Source organism: Rana temporaria, chromosome 1, assembly GCF_905171775.1.
Source record: "Rana temporaria chromosome 1, aRanTem1.1, whole genome shotgun sequence".
NCBI classification, from domain to species: domain Eukaryota; kingdom Metazoa; phylum Chordata; class Amphibia; order Anura; family Ranidae; genus Rana; species Rana temporaria.
In genome coordinates, this window is record NC_053489.1 from 466,651,881 (window position 1) to 466,675,407 (window position 23,527).

At 42.3% G+C, this 23,527-nt stretch overlaps 1 protein-coding gene across 1 annotated transcript in view; it reads right to left on the minus strand.

Moving 5' to 3' along the window:
• Nucleotides 1-23,527, minus strand: part of LOC120917157 (NADP-dependent alcohol dehydrogenase) — a 44,997-nt gene that overhangs the window by 3,702 nt on the left and 17,768 nt on the right. Inside the window, exons 4-7 of the mRNA XM_040328246.1 lie at nucleotides 18,086-18,173; nucleotides 12,892-13,108; nucleotides 7,942-8,202; nucleotides 937-1,072 (exon numbers count right to left, since the gene is read on the minus strand). Of these exons, the coding sequence (XP_040184180.1) occupies nucleotides 937-1,072; nucleotides 7,942-8,202; nucleotides 12,892-13,108; nucleotides 18,086-18,173 (702 nt within the window). The remainder of the gene's footprint in view (nucleotides 1-936; nucleotides 1,073-7,941; nucleotides 8,203-12,891; nucleotides 13,109-18,085; nucleotides 18,174-23,527) is intronic.

Below are 23,527 nucleotides of genomic sequence, written 5' to 3' on the forward strand. Positions count from 1 at the left end.
GGAATTTGATGAAAAAAGTCCATCAGACTTTTTTCATTGGAAATTCCAATCGTGTGTATGCGGCATTAGATGTATTAGTGCACTAGCAAATTGAAACCAAACTCCAGCCAATACAGCAGTTACAGCCAACAGTTTTTTCATTTTGGGATAACGTTTTTACATAAATAAAAGTTGATCATTTTAAGCACCCTTGCTAGTGTTAAATGGTATGGCCCATCTTTGCCATTGATGCATTCTGCTCGACAGCTTGCTCTTATAAAAAAAATCGACTTACTGGCTGGATCATCAGATGAAAATAGAAGAAACAAAGATTAAAAGAAAAATGAATGCAGTCATCACATGTAAGAAATGGTATGCTGCAATATAATGAATATTATAGTGGATTACCTCTTTAAGAATTTATTTTTTACGAATTATAGGTTAATAAGGGCAAAATGTTTAAACACCCCCTATTTTTTTTTCTTTTTTTCTCCAAGTTCAGGCTGCAAGAACTCTCCCTGTGTAATCTACAGGGATGGGCTGTTACACTACAGACAGAACAAATTCTTACCCCAGCTTTTCCTTTCCCTACAAGAGTCCCTGATTGTATTATTATTATTCTATGTAATAGGATAGAATGATTTGTAGTTAACTAGTATATCGAAATTAAAAAAAAAAAAAAAATTCACATGACAAATTTCAGATCTACAATGTTGTCTTATGTCATAATTGGTTCTATGGCCATTCATTTTCTCTTTTCGGTGTGTCCTAGGGTGCCCCAAGTGTGCCACTAATTTTTTGTTTTTGGTGTCTCCAAGGGTTTTAGAATCCTAGCAACAGCCTTCCTAGAGATAGTTAAAGATATATATATTGTACATACAAACATGCAATGATACATACACATACAGTATGTACACTTAAAGTTACAGATATCTTACAGGTAAAATATAGTCATACCTCCAAAGACAGATCCTTTCAATGACCGACCTGTCAGTAGTAGGAGTGGGTCAAGGGGAACACGCTCATTTGGAGATGCTAATCCAAGCACTACAGTCACTCCGCTACCACAATAAGTGCATTGCAATGCATTCATCTGAAAAAAGATTTTTATCACATATGTAAGAGCATACACACCAATGTTGTTATCTACATTGATTATGTGAAAGGCTTTCATTTTTAATTCAAGAAAATAAACTGATGGCTTTGTAAATATTTGAATACATTATATAAAATATATACTATTATTTAATAATTATTAAATTGTATGTGTTTATTGGTATTGACTAGGGATGAGCTTCGAGTTCGAGTCAAACTCATGTCCGACTCGAACATTGCATGTTCGGCGAACAACGAACAATTTGAGGTGTTCGTGGCAAATTCGAAAAGCCGCGGAACACCCTGTTAAAGTCTGTGGGAGAAATCTAAAGTGCTAATTTTAAAGGCTAATATGCAAGTTATTGTCCTAAAAAGTATGTGAGGACCTGGGTCCTGCCCCAGGGGACATGTATCAATGCAAAAAAAAGTTTTAAAAACAGACTTTTTTTGGGAGCAGTGAATTTAATAATGCTTAAAGTGAAACAATAAACGTGAAATATTCCTTTAAATTTCATACCTAGGGGGGGTGTAAAGTTAGCATGTGAAATAGCGCATGTTTCCAGTACTTAGAACTGTCCCTGCACAAAGTGTCATTTCTGAAAGAAAAAAAGTCATTTAAAACCGGACTCGCGGCTATAATGAATTGTCGGATCCTGGCAATTCAGAGAGGATTCATATATATATATATATATATATAAAAAATTAAAAAAAACGTGGGGGTCCCCCCCAAATATCCATTCCAGACCCTTCAGGTCTTGTGTGGATTTTAAGGGGAACTCCACCCCAAATTGTTTTTAAAAATGGCGTGGAGTTCCCCCAAAAATCCACACCAGACCCCTTATCCGAGCACGTTAACCTGGCCGGCCGCAGAAAAGAGGGGGGGACAGAATGCGCCCTCTCCTGAACCGTACCAGGCCACATGCCCTCAACATGGGGAGGATGTCCCCATGTTGATGGGGACAAGGGCCTCATCCCCACAACCCTTGCCCCGGTGGTTGTGGGGGTCTGCGGGTGGGGGGGGCTTATCAGAATCTGGAAGACCCCTTTAACAAAGGGGACCCCTGAGATCCTGCCCCCCCTATGTGAATTGGTAATGGGGTACATTGTACCCCTACCATTTCACGAAGGAAGTGTAAATAGTTGCACACACACACACACACTAGAAAAAAGTCCTTTATTAATAAAAAAAAATAAAAAATACAGCGGTGGTAATCCTCTCGGTCCGGCTCCCTGCTCCAACTTTGTCTGTATCCAGCGACAGGTAAAATCCTCTCCTGTCCAGTGATGAGTCATTCGCCGGGCTGTGTCCTGGGGAAGAGAGGAGGCCAGCGATGCTGCGCTCTGGATACCAGACGATCTTCTCATCGCTGGACCGGAGAGGAGGAGATCACCTGTCGCTGGATACAGACAACGTTGGAGCAGGGAGGCGGACCGAGTTGATTACCATCGCTGGATTTTTTTTTTTATTAATAAAGGACTTTTTTCTAGTGTGTGTGTGTGTGTGTGTGTGTGTGTGTGTGTGTGTGTGTGTGTGTGTGTGTGTGTGTGTGTGTGTGTGTATATATATATATATATATATTTTTTTTTACAACTATTTACACTTCCTTCGTGAAATGGTAGGGGGGCCACATAGGGGGGCCAGGATCTGGGGGCTCCCTTTGTCAAAGGGGTCTTCCAGATTCTGATAAGCCCCCCGCCCGCAGACCCCCACAACCACCGAACAAGGGTTGTAGGGATGAGGCCCTTGTCCCCATCAACATGGGGACATCCTCCCCATGTTGAGGGCATGTGGCCTGGTACAGTTCAGGAGAGGGGGGGCCGCACTCTGTCCCCCCCCCCTTTTCTGCGGCCAGCCAGGTTAACGTGCTCGGATAAGGGGTCTGGTGTGGATTTTTGGGGGAACTCCACACCATTTTTAAAAAAAAATTGGGGTGGAATTCCCTTTAAAATCCACACCAGACCTGAAGGATCTGGAATGGATATTTGGGGGGAACCCCACGTAATTTTTTTTAAATTGACGGCGGGGTTCCCCTTAATATCCATATCAGACGTGAAGGGCCTGGTAATTTAATTCGGCGGGAACCCCCACGCTTTTTTTTTTATGAATGAATCATCTCTGAATTGCCGGGAGCCGACAATTCATTACAGCCGCAAGTCCGGTTTTAAATGACTTTATTTTTTTCAGAAATTACACTTTGTGCAGGGACAGTTCTATGTACGGGAAACAATGCGCTATTTCACATGCCAACTTCACCCCCCCCCCAGGGTACGAAAATTAAAGGAATGTTTCACTTTTAGCATTATTAAATTCACTGCTCCCGAAAAAACTGCCATTTTTAATACATTTTTTTGCATTGATACATGTCCCCTGGGGCAGGACCCAGGTCCCCAAACACTTTTTAGGACAATAACTTACATATTAGCCTTTAAAATTAGCACTTTAGATTTCAAAATGTTCGAGTCCCATAGACTTTAACGGGGTTCTAAAGTTCACACAAACATTTGGTGTGTTCGCAAGTTCTGGTGCGAACCGAACAGGGGGGTGTTCGACTCATCCCTAGTATTGACCCCAAAAAAAAAAATGTAAATTAAACTGAATGTATTCTCAATTTACAGCACCCACTACAGTTTTCTTGCTCTACAAATTAAAGTTTATTATGATCATTGGAAAAACTTTTAATGAGGACACTTGGTCTGGTGACCCTGACAGCCAGAGATTTCCTAATTTTGGAAGGATTTCCTTTCACTTACTGGTTTGGCTATGGGACAGCAAGTGAAAATAAATCTCCCCAATGGGGCACAGATGGGAAAAAAATGGTAGGGATCATAACCCTCCCTAACTCTAGCCAAAATGACAAGTTATGCAGTTTTCAGTGCTCACTACAGTTTACCTCCTCTACTAATTTGAGTTTATTATGAACTTGCTTTTTACCCTTTGGTAGACCATTCATATTGCTTGTATTACTACTTTCCCTTAATATATTACATTCTGTGAATGAAGGAGTTCTTGAATTACAGGTCTCCACTGCCCATTCATAAAATGCAATGCATTGTGAAACAGTAGTGATACAAGCAATATGAATAGTGGGGAGGAAAAAAAGGGGTGGGCGACACAACTTTTCTCAGTAGCAGCAGCAGCTGCTGTTAACTCTCACAGATAGCCACCAGATACTGCCCAGGGTGACTATGAAGAAGGCACTGCAAGGAAGCTTTTTATCAGAATCAGGTAATACGATATGCACCATTATATGCAACTTAAAAATTTTTGCTATATACAAAAAAACTTCAGTTTTACACTAACTAAATGCAAAACGTTTTCTTTGGTTTTGGATAGGGTGGAGCTGGTTAGATCATGTGTCAGGTTTTTATTGTCATCTGTGCCCCTGTTAGGGAGACTATTTGTCCTGTTAACCATTATTACCGAAGTTAAAGTAAAAAGAAAAATTCCAGATTTTGGGTTGCCCCCAGAATATTAGAGGGAAAAACTTCCGATGTGGACACATTCCTGGTCACCCTGGGGACAACCAGGGATTTCCTCATTTTTTATAGGATTTCCTCTCATTTCGTGTTTTGGCTATAGGATGGGAAGTGAAGGGAAATCTTCCCAGTTGAGCACAGATGGAAAAAAATAGGATTTTATGCTCACCGTAAAATCTTTCTCCGAGTTCATGGATGGACACAGCCTTGACATATTGGGAATAGCCTATCTATCTTTAGGAGAGACTAGGCAGAAGTGTTAACCTTAAAGCAGAACTGCCCCGCCCAGGGTGTGGTCCCACTGACTAGATCCTCTCAGCCTGCACAAGCAATTCAGGTTTGTAGCAAGCAGTACAAAGAGGGGTGGGTGCTGTGTCCATCCATGAACTCAAAGATTTTACGGTGAGCATAAAATCCTATTTTCTCTTTCGTTCATGGATGGACACAGCCTTAATCTTGACATAGTGGGACGTCCCAAAGCAGTGTCAAAATGAGGGGTGGGAAGCATAAAATTAAACTTCACCCCAAAACAAAACAGAGCTCCTCAACTGAGAAGTTGTAACTCTAAACAGCCACCTGCAAAATTTTGAGGCCGAAGAAGCACTCACATCAACTTGTAAAGTTTAGTGAAAGTGTGACCGGGCGACCAGGTCGCTGCCTTACACACCTGGGAAACAGACACTAGATGTCAGAAACCCCAAGAGGCACCATTGCCCTAGTCGAATGCATCGTGATAGGGAGGCGCCTGACGCTTTATGGCATAAGCCTGATCAAGATCTGTCGGGTCCACCTCGAAATGGTGGACGATGAGACCGCTGGGCCCTTCTTGGGACCAGCCACCGAAAAAAAACAGTGAGTCTGGACTCCGGAACGGAGCAGTAACAGACAAGTATATTCTCGGAGCTCGGACAACGTCCAAGGGATGCCACGTTGTCTCCTTAGGATTCGATGGATGAGGACACAAGTATGGCAGTGCAATGTCTTCCTTGAGATGGAAGGTCAAAACGACCTTAGGAAGAAAAAAGGCTGCGGATGCAGCACCACCTTATCCTTGTGGAAGATCAATAGGGGGCCTTTCATGATAAGGCTGCCAGCTCAGAACCCGTCTTAACTGACATAACAGCCAACAAAAGGACCACTTTCTGAGAAAGTGTCAACAAGGGAACTTCCCTAATGTTCTCAAACGGTGGTTCTGAGACACCTAGAGGTCATGGCGTTAAAGCCATTGACTGTAAAGCAGGATGACCTTTGGGACCTTGCGACAGCAGGTCCTCTCGTAGCGGTAGATGCCAAGGTGCGTCTGCTATTCAAATCCCCACGGAGGTAGTGGAGGACGGACCGGAGGGGCCACCTGCCGAACCCCCTGAACAAATGTTCACTAGAGAGCGAGTCGCCAGGGGTTGCTGAAAGAAAACAGCCAGGGCAGATATCTACCCCTTAATCGTGCTTAAGCAAGCTTTTGGTCCACCCTGCGCTGTAAGAACAGCAGGACTCTGGACACTATAGGAGTCCGAGGATTCCACTTAATTTCCTTGCAAAGGGCTAAGTAAGCTCTCCAAGCGCGATGATAAATCCTCCTAGAGGATAACTTCCTAGCCTTCCTCATGGTAGGAATCACAGAATCTGACAGGCCCCGGTCTCTTAGTACATGACTTTCAACAGCCATGCCGTTAGGCCAGCGACTGTAAAGCAGGATGCAGTATGGGACCTTATGACAGCAGGTCCTCTCTCAGCGGTAGACGCCAAGGGACGTCTGCTACTAGCCGCACTAGATCGGCGTACCAAGGACGTCGAGGCCAATCCGGAGCAATTAGGATCATAGGAATCCCCTCTGCGAGGCAGAAGAGGCAGGAGCTTTAGAGGAGGGAAGGCATAGGTTAGCCGGTACTGACTCCACTGCGCCACCAACGCATCTGTCGCGTCTGCCAATGGGTCTCTTGCCACAAACCCCAATACCTTCCGATTGAGTCGAGACGCCAGGAGATATACGTCTGGCGTGCCCCATCTTGGGCAAAGGAGCAGAAACACCTCCAGGTGCAGAGACCATTCTCCTTGGTCCAGCATCTGGCGACACAGGTAGTCCGCCTGCCAGTTTTCCACACCCGGAATGTATATGGCTGACAGTGCCGGTATGCTCCTTTCTGCCCACCTTAGGATGTGAGCGACTTCCGACGCTGCAGCCGAGCTACTTGTTCCTCCTTGATGGTTGACATATGCCACCGCCATGGCGTTGTCCGACTGGATCCTGACTGGACACCCTCTTAGCCTTTGAGACCATGTGGAGAGGCACAGCCTGATCGCCCGAAGCTCCAGGACCTTGATTGGCAAATGGGAATCCTCTGGAGACCAGCGACCCTCCCTGGGTCGACTGAACTCCCCAGACTCCCCCACCGGTAAGGCTGGCGTCCGTCGTGATGACCATCCAGTGAAAGGAAGGAACGACTTCCCGGACAGAAGTGCCGGTGAGGTCAGCCACCAACAAGGGAGGCCCTGACCAAGTAGCTCACCCAGATTAGATAATCCAGGGATGATGGGCGCTTGTCCCATCTGGACAGAATTTCCTTCTGTAGCACACGCGTAAGAGATTGCGCCTATGGTACCGCCTCGAAGGAGGCCACCATGAGGCCCGGGACTCGCATGCAAAAGTGGAGCGACGACCCTTCTGGGATGTCAACTACCCTTTACTCGGTCTTCTTGCTAAAGCAAAGTAGTAGCTACTTACCCTTCCTGTGGGTTTATGCTGGAAGCATCCTGGACGGTGCATCTTCCGCATGGTAACGGAGATGACTGTCGGCTAGGCTATTGCGAGTCGGTCTTGTAGATCGGTCCTTATGCAAGCCCTGGAGCGACGGGCATGTCATGGACGACCCAGCGCGCAGTTATGGTCGGCACACGCTCAATGGCCGAAACTGGGAAGAATACAAGGATCTGGGATCCAGCCTGTCGCCCAGTCGGCAGTTGATTGAAGATCGCAGGAAATACTTAAATAAATAAAAAATCCAAAAAATTAATCCAAACTAAAAGCCTCCAAGCCATGGGCCTGAAGAGAGCCATGTCTTCTCCATAGACTAGGCAGAAAAAAAACCTGAATTGCTTGGTGCAGGCTGAGGGGATATAGTCAGTGGGACCGCCCCCTGGGCGGGGCGGTTCTGCTTTGAAGTTAACACTTCTGCCTAGTCACTTCTAAAGATAGACAGGCTATTACCACTATGTCAAGTTTAAGGCTGTGTCCATCCATGAACGAACGAGAAGAAAAAAAAAAAAAAAAAAAAAAGTTTTAGTTATATTTAGTTCTGGTTTACATTTGTAATTGGCAAGTCACATTCTAGATTATTTAGTATGTATATTTAAATATATAACAAATGATAACATCAACATGTTTTTACATACCATAGTTTCAATGCGTCCAGCACATTCAATGGCATAATCTACACCTCCGTTAGTCTTCTCACAAATAACCTCATAGATTGGTTTATCATAATCTTTTGGGTTTAGGCATTCTGTGGCTCCCAATTCAATGGCTTTGGGAAATTTGTCGCTATGAGTTCCAACCCCAATAATACGTGAAGCTCCAGCAACTTTGCATCCAACTATGGCTGAGAAGCCAACACCTCCCAATCCGAAAACCGCACAGGTAGAGCCTGGAGTTACCTGAGGAAAAAGAAATGCTTAACGCCTAAATGTGGCTAAAATAAACCTTATGCTGGTTCCTCTTTTGTTAGTATAAATCTTCCTGCGTTCATGCTCCACCAACCCCATAACCTTCTGGTGTGGCTGGGGTTAATACAACTAAGGGGCTGTCACAGACTCATCAAGAGAGACCGATTATGCCCATCTTTTCATCCCACATCCTCTATTCATAGAAGTCATGCTATAATTTCTATAAACCAGGATCTATGAATGGAGGAGGCAGATCATCATCCACCAGTCCTCCATTCTAGATCCTGTTTCATTAATTGAAGCTGTAGTACTGCTTCTATGAATGGAACAGCTAGGCGGAAAGGACAGGCATAGTCAGGCACTGTTGATGAGAGCCTGTAATAGCGTGTTAACCTGTTAGTTAGGGGTGGTGTTGAACAGAGGAAGATTACTACTAACAAATGAGGTATAGGCACAAGGGAAACATCCTACTGACTAAGTTATGTCGCTTATACAGTACTCATTTTTCAAATTTTTGTTCTAGCTACACTTAGGTTATAAGTTATTAAAACAACCTAATGGTAGTATCAGTGCTTTCTTTCTTGGAAAAGCATGGGAAGTTTTACCTATTTTTCATGCATTACATTAAAACATCAAGCGTTATTGTGTATTGTAATCAGAGATGCCTGTGTTTACTTCACCTCCTTTACAGTAAATAATTAGCTATGTTCAAATATTTTAACTAGAAGTGAACAGTTTATTATATAAACATTTGGAAACGTGGCTGGCTGGAGTTTGATGTTTTTTTTTCCCAACGGAATTCCACTCAAGCCGTCACACAAAAGTTCTCTGAACTTTCAAGCGTTAAGAACGTGGTGACGTACAACACTACGACGAGGCGAGAAAAATAAGTTCTATGCTTCTGAGCATGTGTCGAATTGTTTCCGAGCATGCATGTTTTTTTCCCGTCGGAATTGCATACAGAATTTTTTCCGTCGGAAAAATTGAGAACCTGCTCTCAAAATTTTGCTGGCAGAAATTCCGACAGCAAAAGTCTGATGGAGCAAACACATTGTCAGAATTTGAGGAAAATCTCTTATCAGACTTATACTGGCGGAAATTCCGCTCGTGTGTACAGGGCATACTAAATGGCTTTGTAACCCTTTGCAGACTGATACATGTCAACTACTTTGTTTCTCATCTGTTTTTGAATTTTAGATTGCGGCATGATGTGTTGCTTTTTTAGATCTGTTAACGTGCTTCACTTTGTCAGACAGCTTCTATTTAAGTGACTCCTTGATGCTACAGGTCTGGCGGTAATCAGGCCTGGGTGTGGCATGTGAAATTTAACGCAGCTTTCCAAAAAATTTTATTAATTACCGTTCATTCATGATTTAGCATGGGAGGGGGGATTGGGAAATTACTTTTTCACATAGGTCCAGACAGGTTTGGACAGATTTTTTTCCCTTAAAAAATAAATTCATCATTTAACCACTTCCCGCCCAAGGACGTCATATGACGTCCTGGACTTTCAGTGGGGATATCTGAATGATGCCTGCAGCTACAGGCATCATTCAGATATCCATCTCTTCAGCCGGCGAATCCCTGCACCATAAGAATGATCATAGCGGTGGTTCCGTTGCTTGATCGTTCTTATAGGCGGCGGGAGGGGACGCCCCCCCTCTCGCCTCCATCCGGTGCTTCTCCGGGCTCTCCTGTGCCATCGGAGACCCGGAGAAACGATCCGCCGGCATCCGATGGAAACCATAGAGTAGACTGGTGACCAGATGGTCACCAGTCATCTCTCTGATCGTCGGAGGCCCGGGCGCGATGTTATGATGTCACGCCCGGGTCCTGGAATGTAAACACAGCCGCATTCACGGCTGAAAGCATTAGATCGGTGAATTTTTTTTCACGATCTAATGCTTTCCAGCCTGGAGGAGAGATGTGGGGTCTTATTGACCCTGCATCTCTCCATAAAGAGTACCTGTCACAAACATTCCTATTACAAGGGATGTTTACATTCCTTGTAATAGGAATAAAAGTGTTAAAAAAAAAAAGAAATCGACTAAAAAAAAAAAAATTTAAACGCCCCTATCCCCAGTAGCTCGCGTTTAGAAGCGAACACACACGCAAGTCCCGCCCACATATGTAAACGCTGTTCAAACCACACATTTGAGGTATCACCGCGTGCGTTAGAGCGTCAGCAACAATTCTAGTACTAGACCTACTCTAACTCTAAATTTGTAACTTGTAAAAAAAATAAGCGACGCCTATGGAGATTAAGTACTGACGTTTGGCGCCATTCCATGAGTGTGAACAATTTTAAAGCGTGACATGTTAGGTATCCATTTACTCGGCGTAACTTCATCTTTCACATTATACCAAAAAATTGGGCTAACTTTACTGTTTTGTTATTTTTTAATTCACAAAACGGTTTTGTTCCCCAAAAAAAGGCGTTTGAAAAATTATTGCGCAAATACTGTGCAAGATAAAAAGTTGCAATGGTCGGCATTTTATTCCCTATGGTGTCTGCTAAAAAACATATATATAGTGTTTGGGGGTTCTGAGTAATTTTCTAACAAAAAAATTATGATTTATGCATGTAGGAGAGAAGTGCCAAAATAGGCCCGGTATGGAAGTGGTTAAATACTGCATTTTGTATTTACTTGAGTTATCTATGTGTAATATTAAAATTTGTTTGATGATCTGAATCACTTAAGTGTGGCAAATATGCAAAAAAAAAAAAAAAAAAAAAAAAAAATCAGGAAGGGGGGGCAAATACTTTCACACAACTGTATGTATGTATGCATGTATGTATGCATGTATGTATGCATGTCATCAATCTGGTAAAAATATGAGGAATGCATTTTCACAGTGTCCCCTATTATCCAGTGACCACATACTCATACTGTACATTGTAATTGTATAAGAGATCACAGAAAAGGGAAACAGCATCAGATGCTGAGCTTTTTTAGAGACTCTGTATACACACACAGCAAAGAATATAATTGCTACGCCACCAGGATGCATATGTTTGCATTATATTTAGTACAATATCTAAGACAAGTGGTTCTCAACCTTAGTCCTCAAGTACCCCCAACAAACCATGTATTCCTTTACATTGCACAGCTGCTTTAAATCAATATCAATGACATTGTATTGATAAAAGCTATTGTATCTAAGGGAAGTTCCCAAAACATGATCCTTTGGTGGTATTTGAGGACTAAGGTTGAGAGCCATTGGGGGTTACTTACTAAAGGAAAATCATCTTTGTACTACAAGTGCACTTGGAAATGCAGTCGCTGTTGATTTGAGGGGGGATATGCAAGGAAAATAAAAAACAGCATTTTAGCTTGCACATGATTGGATGATAGAATCAGCAGCGCTTCCCCTCATTTTAGATCTACCCCTCAGATTTACAGCGACTGCACTTACACTTTGCACTGCAAGTGCACTTGGATTTGCCTTTCATAAATAACCCCCATTGTCTTAGACTATGACCCTGGATAATGTCCCATCACAAATTGGCCAGATTTCTGGAACCAAATGGAAAGGAAGGTCTTGTCAGGAGGAGTCCCATGGTCTCTTTTAGCGGCCAAAAATGCTGGTGTTACACTAAGCATTAATTAGCATATTGAATATATTTGATGCTATGTACAGTAGGTCTACTAACAGATCTAGGGCCAGATTCAGAAAGAGAGTACGCCGGCGTATCTACTGATACGCCGTCATACTTTCAAATTTGCTGCGTCGTATCTTTAGTTTGAATCCTTAAACCAAGATATGACGGCTTCTGGCTTCGATGCGACAGGCGTACGGCTTCGTACGCCTTCGGATCGTAGGTGCAATACTTCGGCGCCCGCTGGGTGGAGTTCGCGCCGTTTTCCGTCGATCCACAAAGGTACGCACGGCCGTCGCATTCTCTTACGTCGTCGCTAGTCGGCTTTTTCCGGTGTATAGATAAAGCTGCTATTTTGCGGCGTATAGATAGACTTGCCATGTTAAGTATGGCCGTGGTTCCCGCGTCGAAATTTTAATGTTTTTTTTGCGCAAGTCGTCCGTGAATAGGAAAGGACGTAACTCACGTCTAAGTTAAAAAAATGACGTTGGTGCGACGTCATTTCGCGCAAAGCACGGCGGGAAATGTCAAAACGGAGCATGCGCAGTTCATTCGGCGCGGGGACGCGCTTCATTTAAATGAATCACGCCCCCTACCCGCCGATTTGAATTCCGCCGCCAGAAATACACTACGCCGCAACTTACGGTGCGAAATCGCTAAGTGTAATTGTCTGAGAATCTGGCCCCTAGTGTTCAGGGTTTGTCTATCCAGATAGTACTTGCTGTATTTGCAGCTCACAAATCTTTTGAAGCAAGCCATCCATGATAGCAATTACCAATTGTTCTATTAGTACTCCTCATCTTCTCCTTTCTTTTAATATATAATCTACTGTGGCTTTAATATAACAGCCAATCAAAAAGAACAAGAGGTAGGGAAGTCAAGATACAGCATGCAGTCTAAAAGAAAAATAATTCAAAAACTGAATACAAATGGTTTAAGGGTGTGCTTTCCAATGTTAGATATATCAATTATGAACCTTATTTATGCAAAACAAAGTAATGGATGTGTACATATACCAAAAATATTGAAAAAATCCTTTATTGCCAATGGTTTCATAATAAAATGAAAAAGATAATTACCTTAGCAGTGTTTACTGCTGCACCATATCCAGTAGCAAATCCACAGCCAATAAGGCAACTTTCAAGAGGGGCTTTGGGGTCTATTTTGGCAACAGATATATCAGCCACAACCGTATATTCAGTGAAAGTGCTTGTGCCCATTAAGTTGTAAATTGGTTTGCCTTTACAAGTAAATCGGCTGGTCATGTCCGCCATCAGCCCTGTTTTTGCACCCATGCTGTTTAATAAAACAATAAGAATAGATGACACGAATAATAAGATAACAAGAGCTTTAAAACATCAGTGCAATGCCATTAAAGATTACGTTCAGCTTTAAAAAAAAACAAAAAAAAACACGACATGGATGCTAAAGGTTAATTCCACTTAACTCATATTTTAGTTAGAGATGGAGCTTTAAAACAGTATTAGAATAGCAAGATGACAAGAGTTATAAAAACATTTAAAGTGACTGTAAACCTTTACATATACTCACTGAAGTGACTGGCCGCAGGTGAAAAAAAATCCTCCTACAGAAGTTCCATCTGTTTTTCTGCAGCCATCTTCTCTACAGTCCTTCAAAGTATAGACTTTATACAGCTTGTCTGAGCTTCAGAAATAAGCAAGTTGGGAGCTGAAGTTATACTCTGCAGAGCTCATTGAGGAGAGCTCTGAGATCTGAGGAACAGAGCTGAGGCTGTCAACCACAGACTGTGTACTGGAGCTTCCTTACCTGTCACATTATTTCTCTTTGGCCTTGTACACACGATAGGATAGCCAGAGGACAACGGTCTGAAGGACCGTTGTCTTAGGTTAACCAATGAAGCTGACTGATGGTCCGTCACGCCTACACACCATAGGTTAAATAACGGATCGTGTCAGAACGCGGTGACGTAAAACACGACGTGCTGAAAAAAACGAAGTTCAATGCTTCCAAGCATGCGTTGACTTGATTCTGAGCATGCGCAGGTTTTTAACCGATGCTTTTGCATACCAACGATCGGTTTTGACCTATCGGTTAGGTGTTAAATTTTAAAGCAAGTTCCTATTTTTTTAACCGAAGGTTAAATTACCTATGGGGCCCACACACGATCGGTTTTGACTGATGAAAACGGTCCTTCAGACAGTTGTCCTCTGGCTATCCTATCGTGTGTACAAGGCCTTTGTGTTAGGAAAATGTGTCAGAAGTTACCCATTCCGCTAGTAGAAGAATGAGTCAGCAGGTAGAAATTACATGTAGTGATCTGGATTGTTACAAATACACACTATAGAGGCACATGCTTTGTTCATATTTTATGTCTAAGGTTTACAACCAGTCTAGATGAAATATTAATGAAAATGGAAGCCAACTCTTAGGATGCAGTTATTAAATGGCTAGGATAATGTGGCATGTCAAATATCATTGGCAGTTTGTAGCTAAAATGTTTTGTACCCAATGGGTATATATTTTGAATAAGCTCATTAAAAGTTGACAAATGTAAATTTGTTGATGACAAATTGTAAAGCTATTTATACAGCTACATCATTTTGGATGACTGACAATTTTCTCTTTGTACATTCATTTTAGCTAGGATAAATCTGTTGTGACATGTGAAAACCACACCTTATAGGTTTGCTTTAGCAGTGATTTAAAAAATGCCAGATGGGAGTCTCTGTTGAATGTATGGATGATTAACAGCATAGCTGCGGGTGCACCCATGAAAATAACACTATAGACATTGTAATGTTACTAGGTAAATAGAAGGTACCAAGTGCCAAAAGATAAATCCATAAGTCCAAAAACCAATACGTAGGAGCCGCTTAACCACTTGCCGACTGACTCACGCCGATATATATGTCGGCAAAGTGGGTGCCCAAAATCCCGTATGGGTGCGTTGGCCCTTAAAGAGCTGCCAGGGGGCATGCGTGCCTGCCTGCTGCACGGCGGGGGGACCTGATGCACGTGGCCTGCGGGCACATTCGCCACTGGCCAGGCACGATCGCATGCATGAGTGCCAGCACGGGTATTTGTGTAAACACACAAATCCCTGTGCTTTTAGGGGAGAGGAGACATGTCGTTTCTTCCTAGAAAATAGGAACAATGATATGTCTCCTCTCTTACTCAGTCCTATCCCCATACAGTTAGAACACACATTTAATCCCTTGATCGTCCAAGTGTTAGCCCCTTCCCTGTCAGTGACATTTATACAGTAATCAATGATTTTTTTTTCTTCTATTTAAATAAATTAAGAAAAATAAAAATCGCAGATCGCCACCATTACTAGTGAAAACAAAAATAAAAGATAACCATAAAAATGCCATAAATCTTTCTTATAGTTTGCAGACGCTATAACTTTTGTGCAAACCAATCACTATTCGCTTATTGTGTTTTTTTTACCAAGAATATATAGAAAAATATATATTGGCCTAAACTGATGAAGAAATTTGTTTTTTAAAAACTTTTTTGGTAATATTTAATATAGCAAAAAGTAAAAAAATAGTTTTGTTTTCAAAATTTTGAATTGTTTATAACTCAAAAAATAAAAACCGCATAGGTGATCAAATATCACCAAAGGAAAGCTCTATTTGTGGAAAAAATTATAATAATTTCAGCATCTCATGACCGCGCAATTACCAGTTAAAGCGACACAGTGCCAAATTGTATAAAGTGCTCTGGTCAGGAAGGGGGTAAAATATTCCAGGGTTGAAGTGGTTAAGTATGTTTGGTTCTGTACTCTGCCTCTCAACCCCAGGAACAGTCCCAACCCCTCTGGCACACCAAGTATGCAGTATTCGTGCAAAACACAGCAGTAGAAAAGAAACACAACTATGGTAAACCAGATGGTATGTTTACTAATGAGATAAAAGCATTTAAAGGCAAGCAGCACAAACTCTTAAGCCTCGTACACACGCTCGGTTTACTCGGCAAGAACCAGCAAGTAAACTGCTGGCAGAGCTTTCTTGCCGAGTAAACCGAGCGTGTGTACGAGGCTTTCAGGTTTCTCGTCAAGAAAACTGCCTAAAATCTCGACGAGAAAAATAGAGAACATGTTCTCTACTTTCTCGGCAGTGTTTTCCTGCCGAGAATCCGAGTGTGTATACTTACTTGTCGCCGTGGAAACCCACGCATGCTCTAAATGACTTTGACGCATGCGCGGTAGTTTCCTAGGCATAGGTAGCGTGCAGCAAGATGGTGGCGACGGCATCGAATGTGACGAGCGCATGCTCGTCGTACGCGATGATGTCACTGCGTTCTTGCCATTTAAAAGAACCGCGGTTCTTTTGAATGAATGGAGTGTCTGTACACTCGGGCGACAAGAGATTCTTGCCAAGAATCTTGCCAGGAAAAACAAGGGTTTCTTCCTGATGAGATTCTGGCCCGTGTGTACAGGGCTTAACAGTTTAGAATGGTATGTAATATAGGAATGTAATCAATCAAAAGGGCCATTACATATCAAATATTGGGCATTTAGCAGTAAGGACTACTTTCTATATATGCATATGAAAAAAAAAAAAAAATCATAAAAACACAAAAAAAAATCAAGAAACTCTTTAATATGCCCTAGGGACCCTAGGTTTTACAGTGAGATCAGCTCTCAAAATCGAATATATGTACTATGAATATACTTTCTCTTTATCCCTTTCTCCACATACTATATAGTCTCTAATACTAATATAGTATTTATATATGGAATTTATATATTTGGATTTGTTTTACATATGGATGGTTTTATTTTAGTTTATTTATAAAGTCATATTGATTTTACAGTGCAGAACATATGATTTTGGGAGAATATATGAATTCTATATTTTATAAATGATATGAAATAGTACAGTTTTCTATTTGTTCTCATGGCACAATGGCATTTTGAAGACTTTCTTGCCCTTCTTTGTGTTTTTATGTATAACGTATACACTTTTTGATATTCATATATATTTGTATTCTAGCTCTCAAGAAGGGGGATGCTTTGGCACCCCAAATACGTTATGTTAATTCTTGCTGTTGAGTTATATTATCTTGGAAGCTGTCTCCGTTCTTGGCATCTTATATGTGCCAAAGGCAAAGTACAAAAAAAGTAAAAGCAGACAGAATATTTTTGGGATAAAGGGTATTTTCTACCGAAATCTCTACCTGCCAGGAATTTATTGCCCTTTAGATCTTTTTTAATGCCAATCCATTTTTAAAATAGGAGTAGGACACAGAAAATTAGAACAAGGTACCACAACTGATATATCAAATTATTCTGAAGCACTAGATCTAAAAATGTAGGGATGGTATATGTCAGCATATGGGCAAATTAGACCTGATTGAGGCAGGAATGATGCTCTTCCCTGCTCTGACAGAAAAAAAAAAAAAAAGATTCTTTGGATCATTAAAAAACACTCCGTCATTTATTAGTTAAGGGTTAAAAAAAACTTCCAGTAGAGTAGAAAACCCCATCTTGGGTTAGAATTGGTTAAGCCAAGCTTCACCATGCATTTCCCCTGGCTGAGGCCTCTATTACCATAATATATTGGATTTTTGGAAGGCCGGAAATTGGAGCATGTAAATTTCCCGGGCTGACCATCAAGCATCTATTTCATCTGCTCTCTCTTTACAATCAAGAAGTCTGCCAAGGGTGTCAATATGGCTTAATCTTGCTTGTCTACATATGTCTTTGGCGAAATCTGGAAAAGATCCAGCTGCCCAAACACAAACTTCATTCATATCAAATGGCAAATTCTTCATTCACTGATTTTAACAAAAAACAAGTTGTTTTACTTACTCACTTACAATTTCTGTGTTCCTACTTCTAGTTAAAAAGGATCTGAATTTCAAATGGAAACATACACAGTCCCATGCATATCCCTATTAGCCAAAATACAGCAGACCGTGCTCATAAACTTACATTAACACATTACTGCCATTTTTCTATAGGGCAGTTAACTGTTGCCCACTGGCTGAACAAAAAAAAATAAAAAAAATTATATATATATATATATATATATAAAGAAGGGCATGGCCAACTTTAGATTCCTATACACATTCTAATCAATTTTTAAACAGTTGTTGACCATCCATGAAATTTTAGACTGTAGGGCACCCTTAATAGAAGTCAAGCATTGTTATTATATAACTGTAAAGATAGGCATGATAACTTTAAAACTATAATTCAACAGTTAAGGATATAAAGATTGATTTATTCCCTAATATAACTTGCAGTTAGAATAGGCACTATAAACGAAATGATGTTCTTACTCATTTTTTTCACAGAAGTTGCTATTTGAACTTTTACAGGCTCTACAAGATCCACACTGGGGCACAAAAAGTGGGATTACTTTGTCACCTGTAAACAGAAATGAGGGTTTAGAAGACATTTCATCTGTAAAGTAAATGAGGTCCAACACATGACATACAGCTTAATTACGCAATACTATATACGTTAAAATAATTTTCTCATCAATGTCGTAAACAAAAAAAAAAAAAAAACACACGAGAATATGGTATTTCTACTGGTACATTATTATCATCCACATTTATCTTTTTTTTTTGTTCAATACATACAAAAAGGCTAGAGAAACAATACAGTAAAACATCACAGTCTACAAATAGATCTGGGCTTAGAATAAAAACATGACAATAAATCACATCCAAGACACAGATGTGCCCCGTAAACAGGGACGCAAACAGTAAAATAAATGTTGTTTCTATGTGGAAGACGGGATCTCAGATTACAGCTCCTACTTCCACATCCCGGGAGAAAGTTAAAAAAAAAAAAAAAAAAAAAGGAAAAGGAAAGGGGGTGCATGTTCTCTCAAGGCTTATGACCCTATCCCCTCTAGCTTCTACAAAAGCAGTCAACATTTAAGGAGGGCTGCATATAGGATTCAATCCATGGCTCCCATATTTTATTAAATGTTGTCATTTTATCTGTTTCTCCAGCAGTCATTTTCTTAACCACTAACCGACCAGCTCACGCAGCAGGTCGAATATACGGTGGCTCGCACAGGCGCAGTTGTGGGCGGGCGCGCCAATGTGCTTTCGCTCCCGCTGCACATTGCGGGAGAGTGCCCGTTGGTCAGGCGAACTTAATGTCTGCCCACGATCGCCTAGTAGAGAGGCAGAGCGAGATCTCCGTTCTGACAGGGGACATGTCAGAGATCTACTGTTCCCAGTAATCTCTATTGTGTCCAAGTGAGCCCCCCCCCTACAGTTAGAACACACCTAGAGAATACACTTAACCCCTTTATTGCCCCTTAGTGTTACTCCTTCCCTGCTAGTGTAATTTTTACATTGATCAGGGCATTTTAACAGGACCGATTAATGTAATAATGTCACTGGTCCCCAAAAAGTATCATTTGGGGTCAGATTTGTCTACTGCAATGTCACAGTCCCAATAAAAATTGCAGATCGCTGCCATTACTAGTAAAAACAATAAAAAATAAATAAAAGTCCCCAAATCTATCCCATAGTATGTAGACGCAATAACTATAGCGATTTTGTTTTATCTGTAATATGTAGAAGACTTTATATCGGCCTAAACTGGTGAATACATTTTTTATATAGTTTTTTGGATATGTATTGTAGCAAAAAAAAAAAAATGTTTTTTCAAAATTGTAGCCCTTTATTTGTTAATAGCGCAAAAAAAGAAAAGGAGGTGATCAAATACCACCGAAAGAAACCTCTATGTGGGAATAAAAAGACCTTAATTTTGTTTGGGTACAGAGTCGCATGACCGTGCAATTGGCAATTAAAGCGATGCAGTACCATATTGCAAAAAATAGTCTGGTCATGAAGGGGGCAAATCCTTCCGGGGCTGAAATGGTAAAGACCAATACTTGTAAAAGTCTGTGTTTGACTGCAGCAAAAGGGACGGTTTGGGTAGCCGTGACTTTACTATAACCCTCTTTGCTGCTGTGAGAATGTGTGACCAATCTGAATTTAGTATTAGTACATTTCTCAGGTCGTCTGCCCAATGGGGCATTGTAGGGATAAATAGGAAAGGATTTACTTGTAACCTTGTAGATCATCTGAAAAACTCTGATCCAAAATTGTTTCGGTCTAGGACAATCCCATCAAATGTGTTTGAAAGAGCCATCCGCTTGGCATCCTCCAAAGTGCTTGGCATCCTCCAAAGGGGACTAGGTTGGATTTGCCAGTGTAACAATGAAAATGTAATCGTAAAAAAAAAAAAGTATCTTTCCAGATACAGTGCAAGATATGATTTTGCATGGCATCAAGTCGATGATGCAGGATAGGGACAGGTAATACCTGAGCAAAAATTCAAGTTAGTCTTACCGGTAACTTGTTTTCCAGAAGTCTTTCAGGACAGCACCTTGAGATATGTGACTCCTCCCACTCCATCAGGAAACACCTTCTTTCCAATCTTTTAAAAGGGAGGTCCTTCCTTGTACCATCAGTTGTAATAGAGAAAAAACCTCCGGCCCCGGCTGGAACACATAAACACATACGTTAGTCACAGCATAGTTCATTTAACACTCATAGGGCGGGTCGTTGCTGTCCTGAAAGACTTCTGGAAAACAAGTTACCGGTAAGACTAACTTGAATTTTCCCGAGGCGTCTTTCAGGACAGCACCTTGAGAGGATAACAGAGACTTACTACCTTAGGGCGGGACGACAGCTTGTAAGACCTTCCTGCCAAATGCCTGATCACTGGCCGAGGTGAGGTCCAATCTATAATGTCGCACAAACGTGTGAAAACTTGTCCACGTCGCTGCCCTGCAGATTTGCTCTGGCGTGGCACCAGCTCTTTCTGCCCATGAGGTTGCGAGAGCTCTGGTTGAATGGGCATTAACCCCTTCTGGTGGGGTCAGGTCTGCCTGTAAATAAGCCTCCCGGATAGCCAGCTTCAGCCACCTAGCTAGGGTCCCCTTAGATGCCTGTTGGCCCTTCTTGATACCCCCGAAGAGGACAAATAGAGCATCCGAGCGTCTGAACGGACCTGTTATCTCCAAATAACCTAATAAAGTCCGCCTGACATCCAACATGTGAAAAAATAATTCCTTCTCTCCCGAAGGACTAGAACAAAAGCTGGGAAGGACAATGTCCTGTAAACGATTTGCCTTAGAAGCTACCTTTGGCAAAAACTTAGGGTCAGTTTTAAGCACTACCCTATCCGTAAATAAACATAAATAAGGCTCTTTAATAGACAGGGCCTGTAATTCGCTGATCCTACGTGCCGAGGTAATAGCGATCAAAAACAAAGTTTTTAGGGTAACATTCCTAAGCGATGCTTCCCCTAAGGGTTCAAACGGCTTGTTTGCCAGGGATCTAAGTACCACTGAGAGCTCCCACTTCGGGAACCCTTGTAACCGTAGTGGTCTGGATCTTGTGAGAGACCTAAAAAACCTACCCACTAAGGGTTCTGTGGCCACAGGCCTCTCCAAGAACACTGCGAGTGCGGATACCTGCCCCTTTAGGGTACCGATAGCTAAGCCTTTATCTGCCCCTGCCCTTTGCACCAAGGTTTCTTCCAGTCCTCCCCCAATCTAGTCCTGCACGCAGGACACCTTCTCTTAGTATCCGTTTTGACCTAAGGAAACGGGCGAGAAGAAAAAACAATAAAAGGGGTCCGGAATGAGACCCGGTCTCAGACAAGAAAAAGGAACCCCCCCCCCATTCACCAGGTGCGCCAGGAAGGAAAGTGACCACTGCCTGCGTCCTGACAGGCCCCCATGCCACTGGGGGGAAAAAAATAAGGAGACCGAGAGAGAGACATGAGACCCCCTCACCCCTAAGGAAGACAGACTCACGTTACTGCTTCCCGCCGAGGTCCTGCTGGTGCCAGTGCCTGCTCCACTCGCTGTGTCTTCTGTGTTGTCCATAGTAGAGACGACAGCGCTACTCCTGTGGCATGTGTAGCGCTTCCTGGATTCCTAAAGCGCCGCTGCGCAGGACCAGGAAGCGGAAATAGGCCCCAGCGTCCGCCCTGCCCCTCCTCCCGGCGCGCCGGAAGTGACGCGTGTCTCCGGAGCCTGGCTCCGCCAAAATGGCGGCGCCCCGCGCACACGCGGGGAATCGAATGCCCGGCCCCAGATTTGCTGGCTCCACTGAGCACGGGGAAGAGAGGAGCCTGAATACCATCACCGCCGCGCGGGTGGCACAGGAGAGCGGACAGTCTCCGCGACGAATCGCCGCAAAGAAAAAAAAAAAAAAAAGAAAGGTAGGAGTACAAAAAAAGAGTCCGACTTTCAGGAGCTCCCTGAGATATCAGACTCCCTCCTAAAAAGATGCCCCCTCCGGAGGAGGAAACACAAAAACTGATGGTACAAGGAAGGACCTCCCTTTTAAAAGATTGGAAAGAAGGTGTTTCCTGATGGAGTGGGAGGAGTCACCATATCTCAAGGTGCTGTCCTGAAAGACGCCTCGGGAAATATAACATTTTGGACAACAGTGTCATCTTCGCTGCCATGATCCTTTCCAAACAGGAGATATTGGGGTTGATTTACTGAAGGAAAATTCACTCTGCACTACAAGTGTACTGCAAGTGCACTTGGAAGTGCATTCACTATAAATCTGAGGGGTAGATCTGAAATGAGGGAAAGCTCTGCTGATTTTATCATCCAATCATGTACAAGCAAAAATGCAGTTTTTTTTCCTTGCATGTTCCCCTCGGATCTACAGCGACTGCACTTGCAGTGAACTTGTAGTGCAAAGTGAATTTGCATTTAGTAAATAAACCCCATTGGGGTGCAATTGCAAGTGCAATTGCAATTGGAAGTGAACTTGCTGTAGATCTGAGGGGGAAGATCTGAAATGAGGGGAACCTCTGCTGATTTCTATCATGCAATCATGTGCAAGCAAAAACGCGTTTTTTTATTTTCCTTGCATGTCCCCCTTAGATCTACAGCACTTCCAAGTGGATTTACCTTTAGTAAATAAACCCCATTGTGTTTCTCCCAGGAGGTGAGAAGCGGGGACAAGTAAACAAAGTTTTTTTGTATAGTTTGCTTGATATAATGGGGTTGATTTACTAAAGGCAAATCCACTTTGCACTGCAAGTGCACTTAGAAGTGCAGTCATATTAGATCGGAGAGGAAGATCTGAAATGAGGGGGAAGCTCTGCTGATTTTATCATCCAATCATGTACAAGCAAAAATGCTGTCTTATTTTCCTTGCATGTCCCCCTCAGATCTAAAGCAACTGCACTTCCAAGTGCACTTGTAGTGCACGGTGGATTTACGTTTAGTATATAAACCCCACTGTGTCGTAAATGAGAGTGAGATGAACTACCAGGTAAGGCAAGGAGGAAAAGATCCAGGAAAATGCAAAGCAGGGTTGAAGCGCATGCAATGTTTCCCAGCACAAAGAGAAAGGCAAAGCTTTCAACACTTATTATAATAAAGTCCAGAAAGTTGACCAAAATTAAACATAAAAGACAAGAGGGAGATAAGGCATCAACTGCAAATAAGCAAAGTTTATGGTGATCCCTGTCACACGTGCTGTTGGATTGCTTGGGCTAGGGGTTCAATCTCAATAACAAATAATGCGGATGGAGGACAACCCTGCCTTTTACTTTGACTAACATTCCTTAATATTAAGTCTGGAAAGTCGACCAAAATGAGACACAAAGGACAAGAGGTTGGGGAGGGGGGGGATAAGCCATTAACTGCGAATAGGCAACGTGTATGGTGATCCCTGTCACATTTTGGGGCTATTGGATCGCTTGGGCTAGGGGTT